The 15913-nt window shown below is 46.7% G+C and overlaps 1 protein-coding gene across 1 annotated transcript; it reads left to right on the top strand.

Moving 5' to 3' along the window:
- Nucleotides 1-9785: 9785 nt before the first annotated feature.
- TMEM86A (transmembrane protein 86A) lies at nt 9786-15142 on the top strand. The gene is made up of 3 exons (XM_009865859.1): nt 9786-9812; nt 10321-10585; nt 14715-15142. The coding sequence occupies exons 1-3, from the start codon at nt 9786-9788 to the stop codon at nt 15140-15142; spliced, it is 720 nt and encodes a 239-aa protein (XP_009864161.1).
- Nucleotides 15143-15913: the final 771 nt, after the last annotated feature.

Raw genomic sequence — 15913 nt, 5'->3', positions numbered from 1 at the left:
CCTTACGTGAGTCATTTTGTCTCCCACGGCTTTTGCAGAACTGAGCTTGTGCCATATCCCTACTTGCTTGTGCCTTTTGGTTTTGTTATGGCATAAGTCAGAGCCAGCCAGGGTGCCTGGATAGCTCCATTACAAGAGAAACTAAGCAAGTTGCATGGCTTTCCCCTGCAACCCTGACATAAAAGGAGTGTGACAACAAGTTTATCACTTCATTGATGTTTGTGAAATTTTCACTTGGCTAATGCCCGATACAGCTGTGGACTTGCACCCTCAGTATAAAGGGCATAACGGTGGTGGGCAGCTGCACGCTCGTTTGTGAGCGTAATCTGCATTTGTATATTCAGACTGATTACAGCAGGGGTTTTGCAAGTGACACCTCTATATATTAATGTGAATCCTGGGAGTGTGTGGGTTAGTGTTTGCACAGGTTAGTATTTGCACCGGCCCACTCCGCATCTGTTGAGATTCGCTGGCAAAGTGCAGTTTATCTTCATGTAATTTGTGTCTGATACTGACTTGCCCAAGGCACATCTTGGCACAAGAGTAGATTTTGGAAATAACAAATAATGACAAGTCTCCTAAGAACATGTGTTTGTAGCCTGGAAACCATCCCCACGATGAGCTGTGGAGACTTTTCCATACGCAGTAGAAATTTTTTATCTGGATTTTGGTGTGACAAGCTGAAAAACTGTCCCTTCCCATCCTGAGAGGAATTGCCTGAGACAGCTACTGACTTGTACATCCCAGGGTGCCGGCTGCCTCCTGAAGTTCCCTGTGGCTTCACAGCATCCTCCTGAGGTCCCAGGACACAGCCCTACTTAACCTCACTCTCCAAGGAAGGGTGTGTGTCCTTGCTGTGGCAGCACTGCAGCTCTGAAGAGCAAAATGAAAAGACAGACCCATTGTGGTTCAGGTTTTTAAATATCTGCAAGGGGTTCTTTTATGAGTAGTACCGCCAAAGGAAATGTTTGGAGAGGCTTGCTTTCTGCTATACAAAAAGGAAGATCTAGAAACCCAGGAGGGAAGAGCAGTCTTTGCTCTGAGATAAGATATTGGCAGACAAATGCCATTTGTTTGCTTTCATTTCTGAGAGCTGGTGGACTACCCTGAAAGCTTTTGTCTGTGACGGCTCCTATAGCTCTGCAGAGACATTCGAATTCTTGACTGGTTTAACATTATTGGTCATTGGCAATGGTACACTGCTGACCATAGGCAATGTACCAAGGCGGTCTCCAAAACTGCTGACAGCTATAGGATTACTACACATCATTTCTACCACAGGTTAAGAAAAGGTTTTTAAAATAGCCCTGCTTGTGGTCCTATGCTAGTGTGGTAGGCAGGACAGATGATGCTTAGAAAAAAAGCAAACCCAACCCAACCCAACCCAATCAAGCCCTAGCAAAACCACACATATCCAAGTTGAGTCTTTAGTTCAGAGTGAAACATCATTTGTCTGTAATCTGATTTTTTTATGAATTAATATCTGCTAAAGAAAGGCTTCGCCGTCTTGAAGGCTTCCCTGCAGTCCCAGAAAGCCGAGGGCAGATTCTCCAGTGACTTTGTAAGGGATTGGCTGTTGTAGTGGTGTCTCACTTCACCCGGCCTGACAGCAGTAGGTCCTGCGTAGTGGAGGAAAAGTCCAGAGATAGTGTTGCACAGATTGTTGACCATAGTTAGCCAGGCTAACACAGTGTCTTCTTCTGTTCAGTGCAGGAGTTACCTTTATGGATGCTGTAACTTCCTCGATTGCTAGAGAGAACACCATGGTGCAGTGTCTCAAGATAGCTTTGGGCAATGTCATAATGTAAAAGACAAGGAGCAGGCTCCTGGTGCAGCATGTGGCACAGGCAGTGCCCTGATGTGGTAGCGACTATTTCCTTGGCTCCAGAATCACCTGCCTCCACTTCAGGCTGTTATGGGACTGCTTCCTCACTTCCAAGGCATCCTGCAATGAGTCTTTTGAATGCGAGACTCCAGTTTCGTATCTGTGACTTTTCCCCATGCTATTTTACATCCCAGGTGTTTGCAGATGCATTTTTGTAAAAACTTGTGGGCGTAGCAGCAGAGAGCTGCCATGTACAAGAGCTCCCAGGTCACATTGACTGCTGAGTCAAACTGGCCTCGTCAGCAGCCCTGTGAGCATGATCACTGTGACTGCTCAGCACACAGCATTTTTTAATTTCTTCATGAAGCACCTGAAGACCAGATGGGATTGCTGCTGTATTTGTATTGTTGCTTTGCTATTTCCATGTGAGTGGCAGTTCGGCTCCTCCTACCTCCACTTGGGAAGGGGCAGAAATGAAGGCTGTTACTGCTCGTATCCCTAATGAGCCATTTATTTACTTATCCTTTATACATTGTGCATTCAGTGCAGTGTTCTCCTAAAACCTATCTTAGACAATCCCCTTCCGAAATTTACTCCCACGCAACAGATGACGGGTTGGTGGCAGATCACAGCACGGCTAAAGCCAAGTGTTGGGTGGCACAGACTTCTCTTGTGTAGCCATGCTCCCGTGCTCCCCAGCTAGCTTGGTACAAACCCTCCCACTCTCCTCCTGGGTGGCAGTGCCCTGGCCCGGCTGTGCCCAGGCGTGTGGCTGCGCTGCAGGCACTTGAGCTGTGGCATCCTGGGGGAGAAGCTGCTGGGGGCAAAGTTTTCCCCCCTGCCAGGCAGCATGTGCCCCCCTGCTTCCTCCCATCACATCTAAGGGGGGAAGATGCTCATCTGAAAGCTTTTAACCTTGGTGTTGATAGGTTTTCATCTCCCCTGCCCCGTTAATCCGGAGATTAGGTTGAATGTTGATATGACTGCAAGTCAGGTAGGATCCTGGCTTGGAAATGAACATTTTTGTTGTGGTTCTTGTGTCTGTGTGCAGCTGTGTGTGGAGCAGTCCAGCCCTGCGCAGGGCCCTTGTTAGATGCCTATTTGATTATCCTCACCCACAGCCTCCTCCCCTGTGCCTCCACCAAAGGCAGACTTTTCTGATGCCAACAACTTGTGCAGCCATATAGCTGAGTTCACCACCTAAGGACTGTGAGGGCCTGTGCCAAATTTTTAATTGTATTTTTCTTGCAAATAGCCATAGCTCGGTCTCAAGAAAAAGGTGAGTATCTCAGCCCATGTCAGTCCACTGTGGAGCAAAGCTGGGAAGTGCAGCTGGGACTTACTTTGCTTAACTGGGGGGAGGAAGAGAGTAACCAGGCTGCTGGGGTAGAGGGAGGGATGAGAAAAACCACCGAACCGGCCCTATTTAGCATGCAGAGTTGAAGACACCCTGGGGATGGAAGAGCTGCCTTGGACCCACTGCTTCTGTCACATGCGCCTGAGCTGGGAGGATGGTCTTTTTGCAGGTGGGAAGTGTTCAGGCCGAGCCGTGTTATTCTGGCTTGCACTGATCGATGGAGGCTCTCCTGTCAGACAGAACTGTGATTTTTGGACCACTTGTGAACAGGTCTGGCTGAACAAGATGAGTTTCACTGCATTACCCATGTTGGAGAAATGGAGGCCCTGAGTTGTGCTGAGGAGTGCCAGTAGCTGCAACAGAGCACCACAAGGCCTGATGAAACTCATTGCATGGCAGAAGCATGATGGAGATAGAGGGTTATCAGCTCCCAAAGGCAAAGCACATACTATCTTGTGGGTGATAGCTATTTTACAAGACCATTGTAGATGGAGCCTCTATGATCTTGTCTCCACTTGAGGGGAGGGGGTTTTAACTATTACCCTGAATTTCCTGCAGCACGTGGAGCCTGTTCAGAAGCCATCTGCCTTGGATGTCTGGCCTGTGGCACCTCCAACACAAACAGAAATCCTCTTATTGATTGCACAAATATGTTGCACCAACATAGTCTTCCAGGCAGGTTGATTGGATCAACCTGCCTGTTATGTTCAGTAACTCATCACCACCCACAAACACTTTCTCACAATTTTATTTAGGAACAACTTGGGGCATGTACAAGCTGGTGCCTTTCTTGACAAAAGGCGATCGGTTCTTCTCCCAGAAGCATGTTTGTTCCTGCAGGAGAGCAGAAGAGGAGATGAAGCACCTTGCACTCACCTACTCTAACCAGAGTGTACCAGCTAGGACTATCCCAGCCAGCTGTAATATTTCAGCAATGCAGTGGAGTGGAAAGTGCCATCTGGCTGATTGCTTTACTTCTCAGCCATCTCCTCCTCTTTCAGCCCTGCAAGCTGCCCAGAGAGATGCAGAGCTGAGTGGCCAGTGTAGTCACTGAGGCCTTTGCTCTGTGGCCAGGTGAGGGCCACACCAGGGCTAGTCATTGTGACAGCCCCTGCATCCACCCAGGATAGGGAAGATGTGAATGATGAATTTGGGTACCAAAGAGCTGAATCGTCCCTTTTACACATTCACCAGGCCCCCTGCCTAAAAATTCCCCCTTTTTTCTATCAGTTTCAGTGTGAACACATTCAGAAAGCTTGAGGTTTTACCATCTGAGCAAAGGTGGGAACCTGCAGGCAAGCCCAGGATGGTGGCTTTGCAGTCAGCTCATGCGTGTTTGTGGCCAGGAATTGCCCAGCAGTGCTGCGTTCCTCCATGGTTCAACAAAAGCTGATGAGTTGTTGAATTCAGAGGAGAACTGGCTGCCTCTGGTTAGGATCTGTGCACACATCAGCTTCTCCTTATGGTTTAGCCATTTTGGTTAAGTACAAAGATGACTTTTCTGTAGGTTCAGCCTGTTGGGGAACTGTGTTGGTTCTCCGTTGCTCCACAGATGAGAGCCTGTTCCATGTACTTTGTCCTAACTGCGGTCCATCCCCAGGCTGAAGCAGCTCTCCCTCTGTGACTCAGACCACACAGAGGATTGTCAGTGCCTTGCAAAGAGCCACATATTCTGGGGAATGAGAAACATAAGCCACGGGCTTGCAGTGGCATCATAACACATGGCAACAAAGCCACATGAATATTTGTCGGTGCACAAGAACTGTTGCCCCAGTAGGGCAGACCCAAGGCAGGATCCACCATGTAGGATACCAAAAGCCAGGAGAAGCAGCAAAGCTATGGATACACAAAAGGGTACTCAGCCAGCCAAGGCGCTGGGAGGGATGGGTGGAGGACAACAGCCTAGCTTTTTTTTTGGCCTGTGCACACAGTTGTGCTCAAGAGGTGCTCAGTGGAATAGCTGGGATATTATTTTTAAAACACTTTTCCTGGAAAGCAGCATTTCACAGCCTAATGAGAGTAAGCCATATGTCCACAGCAGGCTGGCACACGGCTGGTATCTGGAAGAGGCAGTATACTTATTTTCTGTGTGAGCCGATTTAGGGGACTTGTGTAGAGAAGAGCATTATTTGGTACTCCATGTTATATCCTGGGACCTGTGTGAGGCTTTGGAATAGCGAACTTTGTCCCGCTTCAGGATTTCAAAGGAACAAGCCTCTGATGTTCTTTTATACCTCAGGTACAAGATGTCTCCCTTGCTGCGACAGCTGGATTTGCTTCATTCCAGTTGCAATGTAGTTACAGACAACTGACTCAAAAATATTAAAGAAAATCAGGGCACTGGCTTACAAATGTAGTCGTGCCTCTGTGGATGCAACTTATTCTGGGAGCTAGCTGTAAATTTTTTGGCTCAGTTATGTGCCTGCAGCAGTCAGCACAGGCTGGCTGTGATGCTGAGGCGCAGCACAGATGTCCCTCAGGTCATTCCCAGTAGCGAATATTGGTTTATACATTTCCCGGTGCTGCACAGCAGGGAGGTGCAAGAGGAGCTCATCCAGCCCAGACTCCTGGGCTCTAGGGAAGTCACCAATAACTATCTGCAGATAGAGCTTAAGAGCTGTTGTGTGAAGCTTTTGGTCATCTTTGTGTGGTACATCTTGTATGTATTTTGCACATTGGGAACTTTTTGTCAGTCTTTATGGCCCTTCAGCTCTGCCAATTCTAGTGTAAGGTGCCTTACACCAATATCAAATCACAGCATGGTTGGAATACTTGTGTGATAGCATCATCTGTCACTGTTGAACAACAGCAACAAGGAAATGAGCAATATTTCAAACTGGAGCGGAATGAGTACAGACAAAACAAGAAGAGAAACTGTAAACCTTTAAATCCCTATCAGAGAGGTGGATATCCACGCCCCAAGTCTCTAGAGAGCTGCAGGTGCTAATCCCAGGTTCTTTTTGAAGATCACAGAATGGCTGAGGTTGGAAGGGACCACTAGAGCTCATCTGGTCCAAAATCTCTTGGTGAGAGCCAGGACACAACTTCCTTCCTCTGCCTAAATCTCAGAAAGTGTCACTGGATTTGGTCGGATACAGATAATTTAATAAATGATCTTTTCACTGTAATTCCAGAAATACAGAGATAGTGGCTTTACAGCAATTTAAATTAGTTTTTCAAGACTCTGAGTAACTTGGTAGTCATAGCAATTGAGAAAATGCCCTAAGTTATGTACAGTTTATAAATTCAAAACTTGGAAATACTACTCTGTCATTATATTAAAGATGTTTTCTGTGCTGCATTTCAGCACAGATTAAATTAGCAGTGGAAGAAAAAGTGGGAAGAAAAATGCAGTAGAATTTGTAACAAAATGGCAAACCCCAAGCTTTAAAGCCATAAAAATCACACACATTAGCAAAAAGGACCTTATCATCTGCATCAAGTGCTTCTTTTTCCAATACCACGGAGCAGCCCCATCTCACATTCCAACTCTGAGACACGGGTGCAAAGGATATGGCTGGTTTGATGCAATTTATCCATGCAGCCAAGAAATAATGTTCCCTTCCCTGAGATACAGGCAAGTCCAGTCATGGATTATTGCTTGGGTTTCCTGAAGCCACAGCCTTCACTCGCGTTGGCGCAGTTTCCCAATACCAGCCCTGACTTGTCTTTCAAATGGCAAGTTGCCCCATCACCTCTTCCCAGACCCTGGCCACACGTGCAAACAGAGGGAAATGCCCCAGCCTCACCCTCTGGTTGCCTCAGTTTTTCTTGGGAGACTTCTCCCAAGCATTTCCAGTGCGACACCACCTTGGCAGGACGAGCTGCCCAGCCTGCGACTGAGCAGGTACCTCTGTCTCAGCAAGGGGTGCCCCTCACGGGGCACTCGTTTGGGTCGGAGGCAGCACAGGGGCATTCAGTAATGGGCAAGGGCGTGTTTGGAAATAATTAATTTGATGTGTATTTGTAGAAGTGTACAGGAATAAAGTGTTAATGATGAGAAGACTGTAGGCCCTCTAGATATATGAGGTTAAACTTATACAAGGACTCATAACACTAAATTCCAGGGCGAATGGGTGAGTAACTGAGACTGGAATCTGACACCTTATGTCTGAAAAATTCCTTAATTGTTACTAGGTTGAAAATACCACAAACTATTATTTTAAAATAATGCTGGTTGGGCTTGGGAAATTAACACCCATATAGTAAGAAATGGTAATTTTAAGATTACCAAGCAAACATAATCTTTCTGCCCAAGTGTGTATCTTATATTCAGTAAGGCAAGGTTCCTGGGGAAAATGACAACTATAATTGAAAACTGTCTCATCATGAATGCACATAGAGGAGGGCAAGCTGTGACTGTAATGGTAACTGCTTCTAGAAGGTAAGGTATTAAATGTAAGGTATTAAAAAAACCCCCAACTTCCTGTGTTTATTAGCCCAAATGCTCTTCTGTAAGTACCCCTGTGATGTGTTGCAAATAAAGCAAAAACTTTTGTCTTCAGAGGTAAAAGCTACCTACCTGAGTGGAGACTGTTGCAGGGACCTGGAGCACTGTTGATGCTGACAATGTTTTGGTACTTTGTAGCTCTGGAGGTTTTTAGTGTCACCTGCTGAAGACCTTGGGGTTGTTACAGCCAGAGAGAGAGGAAGAAACCCTGCCAGAAGTGCTGTCATCTGTTGCCTGCAAGTATGAGAGGATGAATGTGATCAACTACATGTTTAATAAAAAAGAGTTAGAAGGGGAGGAGGCAGGGCTGGAGCTGGGCACTGGCTTTGGATAGTCTGAGCCTGATGTGTCACTTCAGAAGGGCAAGGTGCTGGGTCTGAAGGAGAGGGAAGCTTGGTTCCTCTTCCCCTTACAGTACTTGATAGTACCCAGGCATCCCCTGTGCTGTGAGACTACAGAGGCTTTTATGACTTTTATTTCAAGTTAATTCGTTATTTGCTGCCAGAATTTTCCCAAGGAATGCAGACAAGAAGTGGTAAATGGTGATTAATTTAGACAACCTAAGCAGAGAACTCATGATGGGCTCCCCATGTAATACAAGAAAGTGAACGGCTTGCTGATGTCCTTTTGTAAGTGAATTGTGTAGCCTGGTTGTTTAATGGAGTGTTTAAAAATCGTGATGGCAATAGTCTATGAATAATGTATACAGCAATAATGAAATAAAATACCTTACTGCTAAGAAACTGCTGATATGCTGGGGAAATTTCCATCAGATGTGAGAACAATTTTAAAAGTACTGTCTTCCTGGGATGCCCTTTATTTATGGTCTTGCTGCTTCAGAGATTGCATTCCCTTTTTAGATACTGCATGTGAAAATGTCCTCCACTGCCTCTGTCTTCCACCTTCCCCTGACTCCCTTTGCTTGTGCCTGTAAAAGCTCCTGAATTTTGATGAGTTTAGGCTTTATTAACTGAGCACTGTAAGCATGGAACCCCCTGGAACTGGTTTCCCAGAGAAGCTGTGGAAGCCCCCTCCCTGGAATTGCTCAAGAACAGGTTGGATGGGGCTTGGAGCCACCTGGTCTAGTGGAGGTGTCCCTGCCCGTGGCTATCTATGGGGAATGGAACTACGTGATCTTTAAGGTCCCTTCCAACCCAAACCATTCTATGATTCTATGGAGATGTTTGCTGTGCAGACTTCAGCCATTCTAGGTATCTGCCTAAGACATACTGCATCAAAGGAAGATGGATGCTGGTTTTGTGTCATGGCAATGTCCCATGATGCAGGAAGCAGAAATAGGGCCAAGTGGTTTGGAAAAAAAGACCAGTGTTTCTTTTGTAAGTTTTTGCAGCATGGGCTCCTTGCCTGAGAAAAGCAACCCTAGAGCATCACACATGGATGTTCAGATTCTGATGGACTTTGCAGTGTGAACCCAGCTCTGATGCCTCTAAATTTTACCCCATGCCCTCCTCCAGTGCATGAGGCCTCTGTGTGCTTTGGCCATGAGTAGTACGAAGTTGTTGTGATACTAAGCAACTCTCGCTTGATCAAAGAAATTAGAAGATTAAGTGAGCCCCTGCTTGTGAGGGAGCTCTGGAGGTTGCACGACCTTAGCTGCAGGAGGAAACAGGCCTTCTAAAAGACCTCAGGACATAGCTCAGGCAGGCACATGAGGCAATCACAGTCTCTTCCTTTGCTCCTTGTTTTGGCCCTCAACTACACTCCAGGAGAAAATAAAACCATGGCTTTGTTTCTCATGTGGGGTTATCACCACTTGCACTAAAATGCAGAAGTATCACAGGAGGGCAGGTGAACACAATGTATATCTTACTGATGTCCTGAGTGGTGCCAGCTAAATGTGTTAGGAGAAGACTCAGCTTGTGGAATCTGTAGCTCTGCACCCTGCCTCTGCTGTGGCTTTATTATGAGTAGCTTAATGCTTGTGCTGCATTTTTGTGTCTGGATTTACGCAGCAGAGCCCTGAGTCAAAGCATTTCCTGCAATCTGGGCAGTATATTATTAGTGTAATGCTACAACAAAGCAACATGTGATTGGTGTTGATTTTAGTCAGCTGAGGAAGTGGTATCCTCACCTGGGAGGTTGATGTGATGGGTTTTGAAGTCACGTGGTGATGCCAACATCAAGCTCCAGGCATGAGGCTAAAGGGGAAGAAAGAACAGGTTAGAAGAGAGATCATGTCTTCAGGGTGATCTGCGACTGGCTAAGCGAGAGGATTTGCCAAAATGGGAGGGAAGATTTGTACTTTTTATTGGCTTGTTTGCTGCTGGGGAGTGCAGTATTTTCACAGCTACAGGAAAGGGGGTGTGTAAAAGGGGTTAGTCTAAACACAAGATAGGTGGCAAGGACCACCAGAGGAGTCTGACTGATAGCCTAAATGTTTTCAGTAGAATAAAGAGAAAAGATATCTGAAACTTTCTCCATCTCTACCACTCAAGCTTCATCCTGCCAGCCAACAAGTGTTTTCAGCAGAGAGGGTCCCAAAGGTCTAGGCTGAGGATCACGGCCAAGTTCAACCAGCCTTTCTCAGGGTAGAAAGCCTGCTAACTGACCATATACATTGAAAAACAGCTTTCAAAAGGAAGGAGTCAGTTCTGTTATGCAGTTTATTCCACTGATGCTTCTGATGATCCTGTTAATGTCTCTTTTTTTATTCTTTGTTTCTTCTAGGTGAAGAGTGAAGGCCCCAAACTGGTGCCCTTCTTTAAAGCCACTTGTGTCTATTTTGTCCTCTGGCTGCCAACTTCCAGCCCCTCCTGGTTCAGTGCCCTCATCAAATGTCTGCCCATCTTCTGCCTGTGGGTTTTCCTTCTGGCTCATGGAATTAACTTCTTAGTGTCACACCGGAGCGCCAGCCGCATCCTAGCAGGACTCATGTTCTCGGCAGTGGGAGATGCCTTTCTCATCTGGCAGGAGCAGGGCTACTTCATTCATGGTGAGTGCGGTTTCAGTCCTAAAGACATTCCACAGTACCCAGCTGTTACCCTTTTTATTTAGTAATGAGCTGCTGGGCCACGTGTTTTGTTTATTCATGTACAGCTTAAGCCCTGGGCAGGGAAACACTCGCCCCTTGACTAAAATCCATTATGGTTAGAGGAGTGACATCACGGGTGAGTCTTTCTCTTGTGCTTGAGGTTAGGGAGGTAACTGGGGCAGGTCTGGCTCCCTGGCATGTGCTCACAGCATCCCAGCTGGCTGGAACCGAGAACGTGGCAGGGACAGAATCCCTGGGGAAGAGAAGGAAACGCTCACAGCACTTGGCAGCTCCCATGAAGCTACATGAAATATCTAGCTCCTACCTCTCTACAGGGAGGTCCGTCAGCCGTTCGCCACAAGGATCAGAAATAGGACACATGGTGCAGAGCTCCTCAGTGGAGAACAGGTGGAGAGGACCCTTATGTTTTGATAGACAAGCCCGTAGCCTGTGGGAGGTGTTTAAGTGCTAGAAACCAAAGCATCAAAAATCTTGTTCTACTTGCAGGTTCATCAGTATGAATCATGCAGCCTGTTGTATAAGACATGTCTGTTTTGCAAGACATGTAAATGATTGGGCATCAAGGGCAAACCTTACCACAATGGCCTGTCTTCTCTGCAGGAAGATACACATCTCTCAGAGCAAAACAAGCTTGTTTTATTTTGCTAGCTGGCAGACTAGAACATAATTATTTAGATTAATCATTTAAAGCCATGTTGAACCTGCCTGCAGCAACACTCTCCCAGCCGTGGATTGTCACAAGAAGTCAGCGGTAGATGAGTCCTTCACTCGTGGGGGTTTCTCAATTTAACCAGCACAGGGATCTCACATAACACCCACCAAAAACTGGCTACTGTGACTGTCCTGATGGAAAATTTTATGAGACGAGGGAACTTTTCTGACTTGTGCTGTTGTGGCTTATTTTCTCCCCCTCTCATGATGTCAGTATTTAGTTTTATTCTGGGATTCCCACAAGCTTTTTCTTTATGAGAGGGAAGTGTGTGCAATGCCAGATCTGAAAGGCAAAATGCTCTGAATGTGGTTTTAATCCTTCCCAAGCAAGGTCTTATCCCAATCTCTTTAAAAGTTTGTGTAAAAATTTTTACTGACTTTGGTGGGGTTTATAGTAGGCCCTGAGGATTGGACCTACCTGGGTGAACTTCGGGCATACTGCTGAGGAACTCCAGCCTTCTCTTGGGGTGCCATGCCCTCTGTGTCGCGTGTTGGCATTCATGCCGACAGGCCTCCCCCTAACAGGGGTACCCAGCGCAGTGCAGCTTGCCTCATCCTGACTGCTGGTGCTTCTGTTTTGCCTCCTGGAGTTGCTCCTTGTGCTGTGGCTTGGAAAACTTTCAAGGCCTCATTCTCACCATGACTGTTTTTGTACACGGACTGTTCCAAGCTTCTCCATTCTCACGTAGCTGGGACATCTCAGAGTTCCCTCTCCAGTTTAGCACTAGAGGAAGGTCAACCAGTCACATAAAATCAGCATCTGGTTAACGTGTTTTAATCTGCAAATAAGCTGGAATTTTGACCCTAGTCTCACAACTGAGAAGTGCTGCTTTGTGGGTTTAGACACCTTTTTTCTTCTTAAGGAGAAGAAAAGCTCTTTTGGACTGTTTTGAAAATCTGAGCCTTCATCTTGGCTGTCTCCTGTCTATCTCAGTCTGTGCTAATCTCAGCTACCATCTTCCAGAGCAAAGTGTTAACATCTGCGTTTCAGCTGTTAGCAGATAAAGTGCACTACCCCACTTCATCCTTCACTTCTGCAAAATGTATTTTCTCCTATTTAAAACTCAGCAGGCTGCTGTTGTTAACAGCTGACAATACTCAACCTTTTGACATCACCGTTTGTGGGAATTTGAAATTTCAGGAGAATAAGAGGAAATACTGGATAAAAACGTACTTTCTCTTCAATATCTACAGCTCTTGGGCTAAAAAAAAGGTTTGGGAACTGGGCTAATATGAATAGCTTTTGAGACAATGAGTTTATAAAAGCACATTTGTTCATTACTTTACAGGGAAGTGAGAGCCTGGGAACCTACTCATGGCACACTTTTTTTCATTTTTGCTGTTTCAGTCCACTAAGAACACGATATTTTGTGACGTTAACATCCACTTTCTTAGATAACGGGCACTTAGAAACAATTTATGCATTTGGTGAAGAAGACAGGACTAACAAAAAAGCCTTACTGCCAGCCTGAGGGGGAAGTCCAGGGGCAGGGAGGGGGATGGACACCCAAGGGAAGGAAGAGGATGGAGAGGATAAGGGCTGATCTGCCTGACCCTTGAGAGGACCAAGCCAAAGGCTGAGAAATGCAAGAGAAATGCACCCGCCACCCTCCCTAGGCAGCAGTCATAGTTTTCCCCATTCCTGGCTTGATTTGTGGGTGTTGAATGAGCAAACCTGGGAGCTGACTCTCTTGTTTGTGACCAGCCTTACCACAAATCATGGAACTCCTCCTGCCTTTCCGGGCTTCTGCTTGGCTGCTGCATCCCCTCCTCCTCGTTGCCAGCTGCCTGCATGAAGGACAACACGTTCTTCAGATCCCCATCCCAGAACTCTCCATATAATGCCACTGAAAGAAAACACTCCTTTCTGCTAAGGCGAAGTAACCTTCTACTCCTTCCCTCCCTCAGGGCTCTAACCTTTCCTGCACTATTGCACTATAAACAGCTCTTGTCCTAAATCCCTCCTCAGTTTCCTCAGTGCTGTGCCCATGATGTGCAACAGCTCTGTGGAACATCAACTTCTCATTGCGCTCCTTTGCACTTCTCTTCCTTCCCCTTCACACTGTCTGTTTTCTCTGGCCTTACCTTGCAGAGCGGATCCCCATCAGCCCCCTCCCTCCTGTGGGCTCCCCCCTATCCCACCATGGCTGAGCTTTCAGCAGATGTCTGGTCCTTGCCAAAGGCAGGGTGACACTTGTGTTGAGCTGCCTCAACCCAAGAGTATTAGGATGAAGAAATCTCTGAAACAGCAGGTTTTAGTGACTGCCCTTTACACCACAGCATCATGCCTGCCAGTGGGCTCAGCTTCCCACGTCCTTTTCTCCATTTCATTCTTTAGAGCTGCATGAAAAACTTCCAGCTCCCCTAAAAACCCTGCCAGGATGAAGTGGGACAGCCTGCAGCTGCACCATGTGTGGGTCTGGGAACCAGAGGAGCTGGACTCAGTTTGGGGCCCATTATCTACAATTGGTATGACAGCCAGTAGTCAGTAGCTTTATCAATATGTTGTGATGATTTTTCTTGTCAAATAGATTAGTGGCAAGTAAATCACATATGGGCAGTACCTTCCAACACCCACATCTGGCATTTCTCAGGGGTGCTGCACTTCAAAGGGAAGCTGGCAGTTTATTTTCACTGATTAATTCTAGCTACGGTTCATCTGAATCTTGTAAATAGCCATAAAATTGTTGGCAGATCACATTGGTGCAGTCTCTGAAAAATGCCAGCTGCTTCTTTCCAGCTTAGGTTTCTCTTAGCTATCGGCAGAGATGGAGAAGAAGCCAGATTTAGTCCCTGAGTGCCTTTGGGTTTGTGGCTAAATACGGTCAGGCTTTGAGTCCGAGTGTGGAGGGATTGGTATATTTTTTCATTCATTGTTCTTACACTGCTCTTATTCCAGCCTTCCTGTTCCACACATGACCTACGAGCAAAACGCTTTGGATAGTTAGAGGGGTGATCTTTGGTCTGCCTTGCCCCCACCCTTCCATCCCAAACACGGGAGGAGGAACCACCTGAAAAACAAGCTTTGCTTCTTCTGCAGCAGCTCAGTTCACCTGCCCTCCCAGCAAAACGGCTTGCATCACAAGAGTTGCACTTGGCTGCGGTTGTACATGTGCTGGGGCTTTTTCCTGGGGCAGGAGCCTGGTGCTAAGGCTGAACAGATTTTTATATCAACATGGTCCCAAGTGGTCAGTATGGTTCCCTCTGGAAGAGTTAAGGGTTGTAACAATGCAAGGACATCTAAGCCTGTGCTTGTTGTGGTGTATTTTAAACCCAGTGTAGCCACATGTTTTCTTCTGCTACCAACTGCCAGTCACTGATGAAAGGTCACACTTGCTGTGTCAATGCCTCTTTCCAGGTCTGCTGATGTTCGCCATCACACACATCCTGTACTCTTCAGCCTTCGGCATGAAGCCTTTGGACCTCAAAGCCGGCTTGTTGATGGGCCTTGTTTCCAGTTCCTGTTATGCCTTCCTGTACTCCTACCTCTCAGGCCCATTCACCTACCTGGTAGCTGTCTACATCGCCTTGATTGGCTTCATGGGTTGGCGAGCGGTGGCCGGCGTGCAGCTGTGCAACGACCTCTGGACATGGACCAAGCTCTCGGCCTGCATCGGCGCGATGCTGTTCATGGTGTCGGATCTGACCATTGCGCTTAACAAGTTCTGCTTTCCTGTGCCCTACTCACGCTTCATCATCATGGCTACTTATTATGCAGCCCAAATGCTTATTGCTCTGTCAGCTGTAGAGAGCCGAGATGAAGAAGACTTCAGAAAGAGGAGCTAGGTGGAGTGCCAACAGTCTGTGAACAACGTGGGGTATATCTCAGGTGCTGTAGCTGCATTCACCCCTGAGAGAGATCTCCATTTCTCTAGGCACATTGGTGATGTTGATTTTGCTTCTTTGAAGCATTACCTTGGGGCTTTTTTTTCAATGGCTTTCTCTGAATACAGCTTACTTCAGTGTGGAGTCCACATCAGAAAGCTTAGACTGTCCCTGCAGTAGCTACTCATTCAACTTTTCTTCTTTGGAAGAGCTGTACTACTGCATTTTATTTGTTAGTCTTGAAACTGATGCTGAATGTCTGAGAAGAGGAGGGTTGATAGAAAGAAGGTTTGGCCATGTACTGTGCTAGAAGACTTGCTTTCAATAGGAGGCAGGCAGGCACAGATCTTTGCTAAACTCATAGGTAAAAATGAATTTAACTGATGTTTGTCTTTTTTTTGTGCATTACCAACTCAGTACACAAACTGGAGCTATTGCCTCTGCTGAAAGGAATCCTGGAGGTAGAGGAAAACCAGCATATCCAGATGAGCCTTGGAGTCAAGGGCAGCATGTGGGGCAGCCCCCAGCAGAACCAGAATGAAAGAAAAGCACCAAGCAGAGAGCACAAAGCAAGGGGTGTGCTGACACACAGTGCTGTGTGCTTTGATTGCCTCTGACCACTGCTCCAGGACAGGTCTGTAGGTGCAGGTCAGCATTGCCACATGTGGCAGAACTAGTGGTGGCATTTCAGGAATGTCTATGTAGCCAGGCCAGAGTGTTCTCCCCTGCCAT

This window comes from Apaloderma vittatum, unplaced genomic scaffold (assembly GCF_000703405.1).
Source record: "Apaloderma vittatum isolate BGI_N311 unplaced genomic scaffold, ASM70340v1 scaffold16043, whole genome shotgun sequence".
Classification (NCBI taxonomy): domain Eukaryota; kingdom Metazoa; phylum Chordata; class Aves; order Trogoniformes; family Trogonidae; genus Apaloderma; species Apaloderma vittatum.
This window is presented reverse-complemented; position numbering and strand designations above follow the sequence as displayed.

Excerpts from the sequence above, each read along its gene's own strand:
- TMEM86A (XM_009865859.1), top strand. The coding sequence starts at position 9,786 with ATGAGGCTAAAGGGGAAGAAAGAACAG. Across the intron at positions 9,813-10,320 it reads TAAAGGGGAAGAAAGAACAG|GTGAAGAGTGAAGGCCCCAA; the intron begins GTTAGAAGAGAG and ends TGTTTCTTCTAG. Across the intron at positions 10,586-14,714 it reads GCAGGGCTACTTCATTCATG|GTCTGCTGATGTTCGCCATC; the intron begins GTGAGTGCGGTT and ends GCCTCTTTCCAG.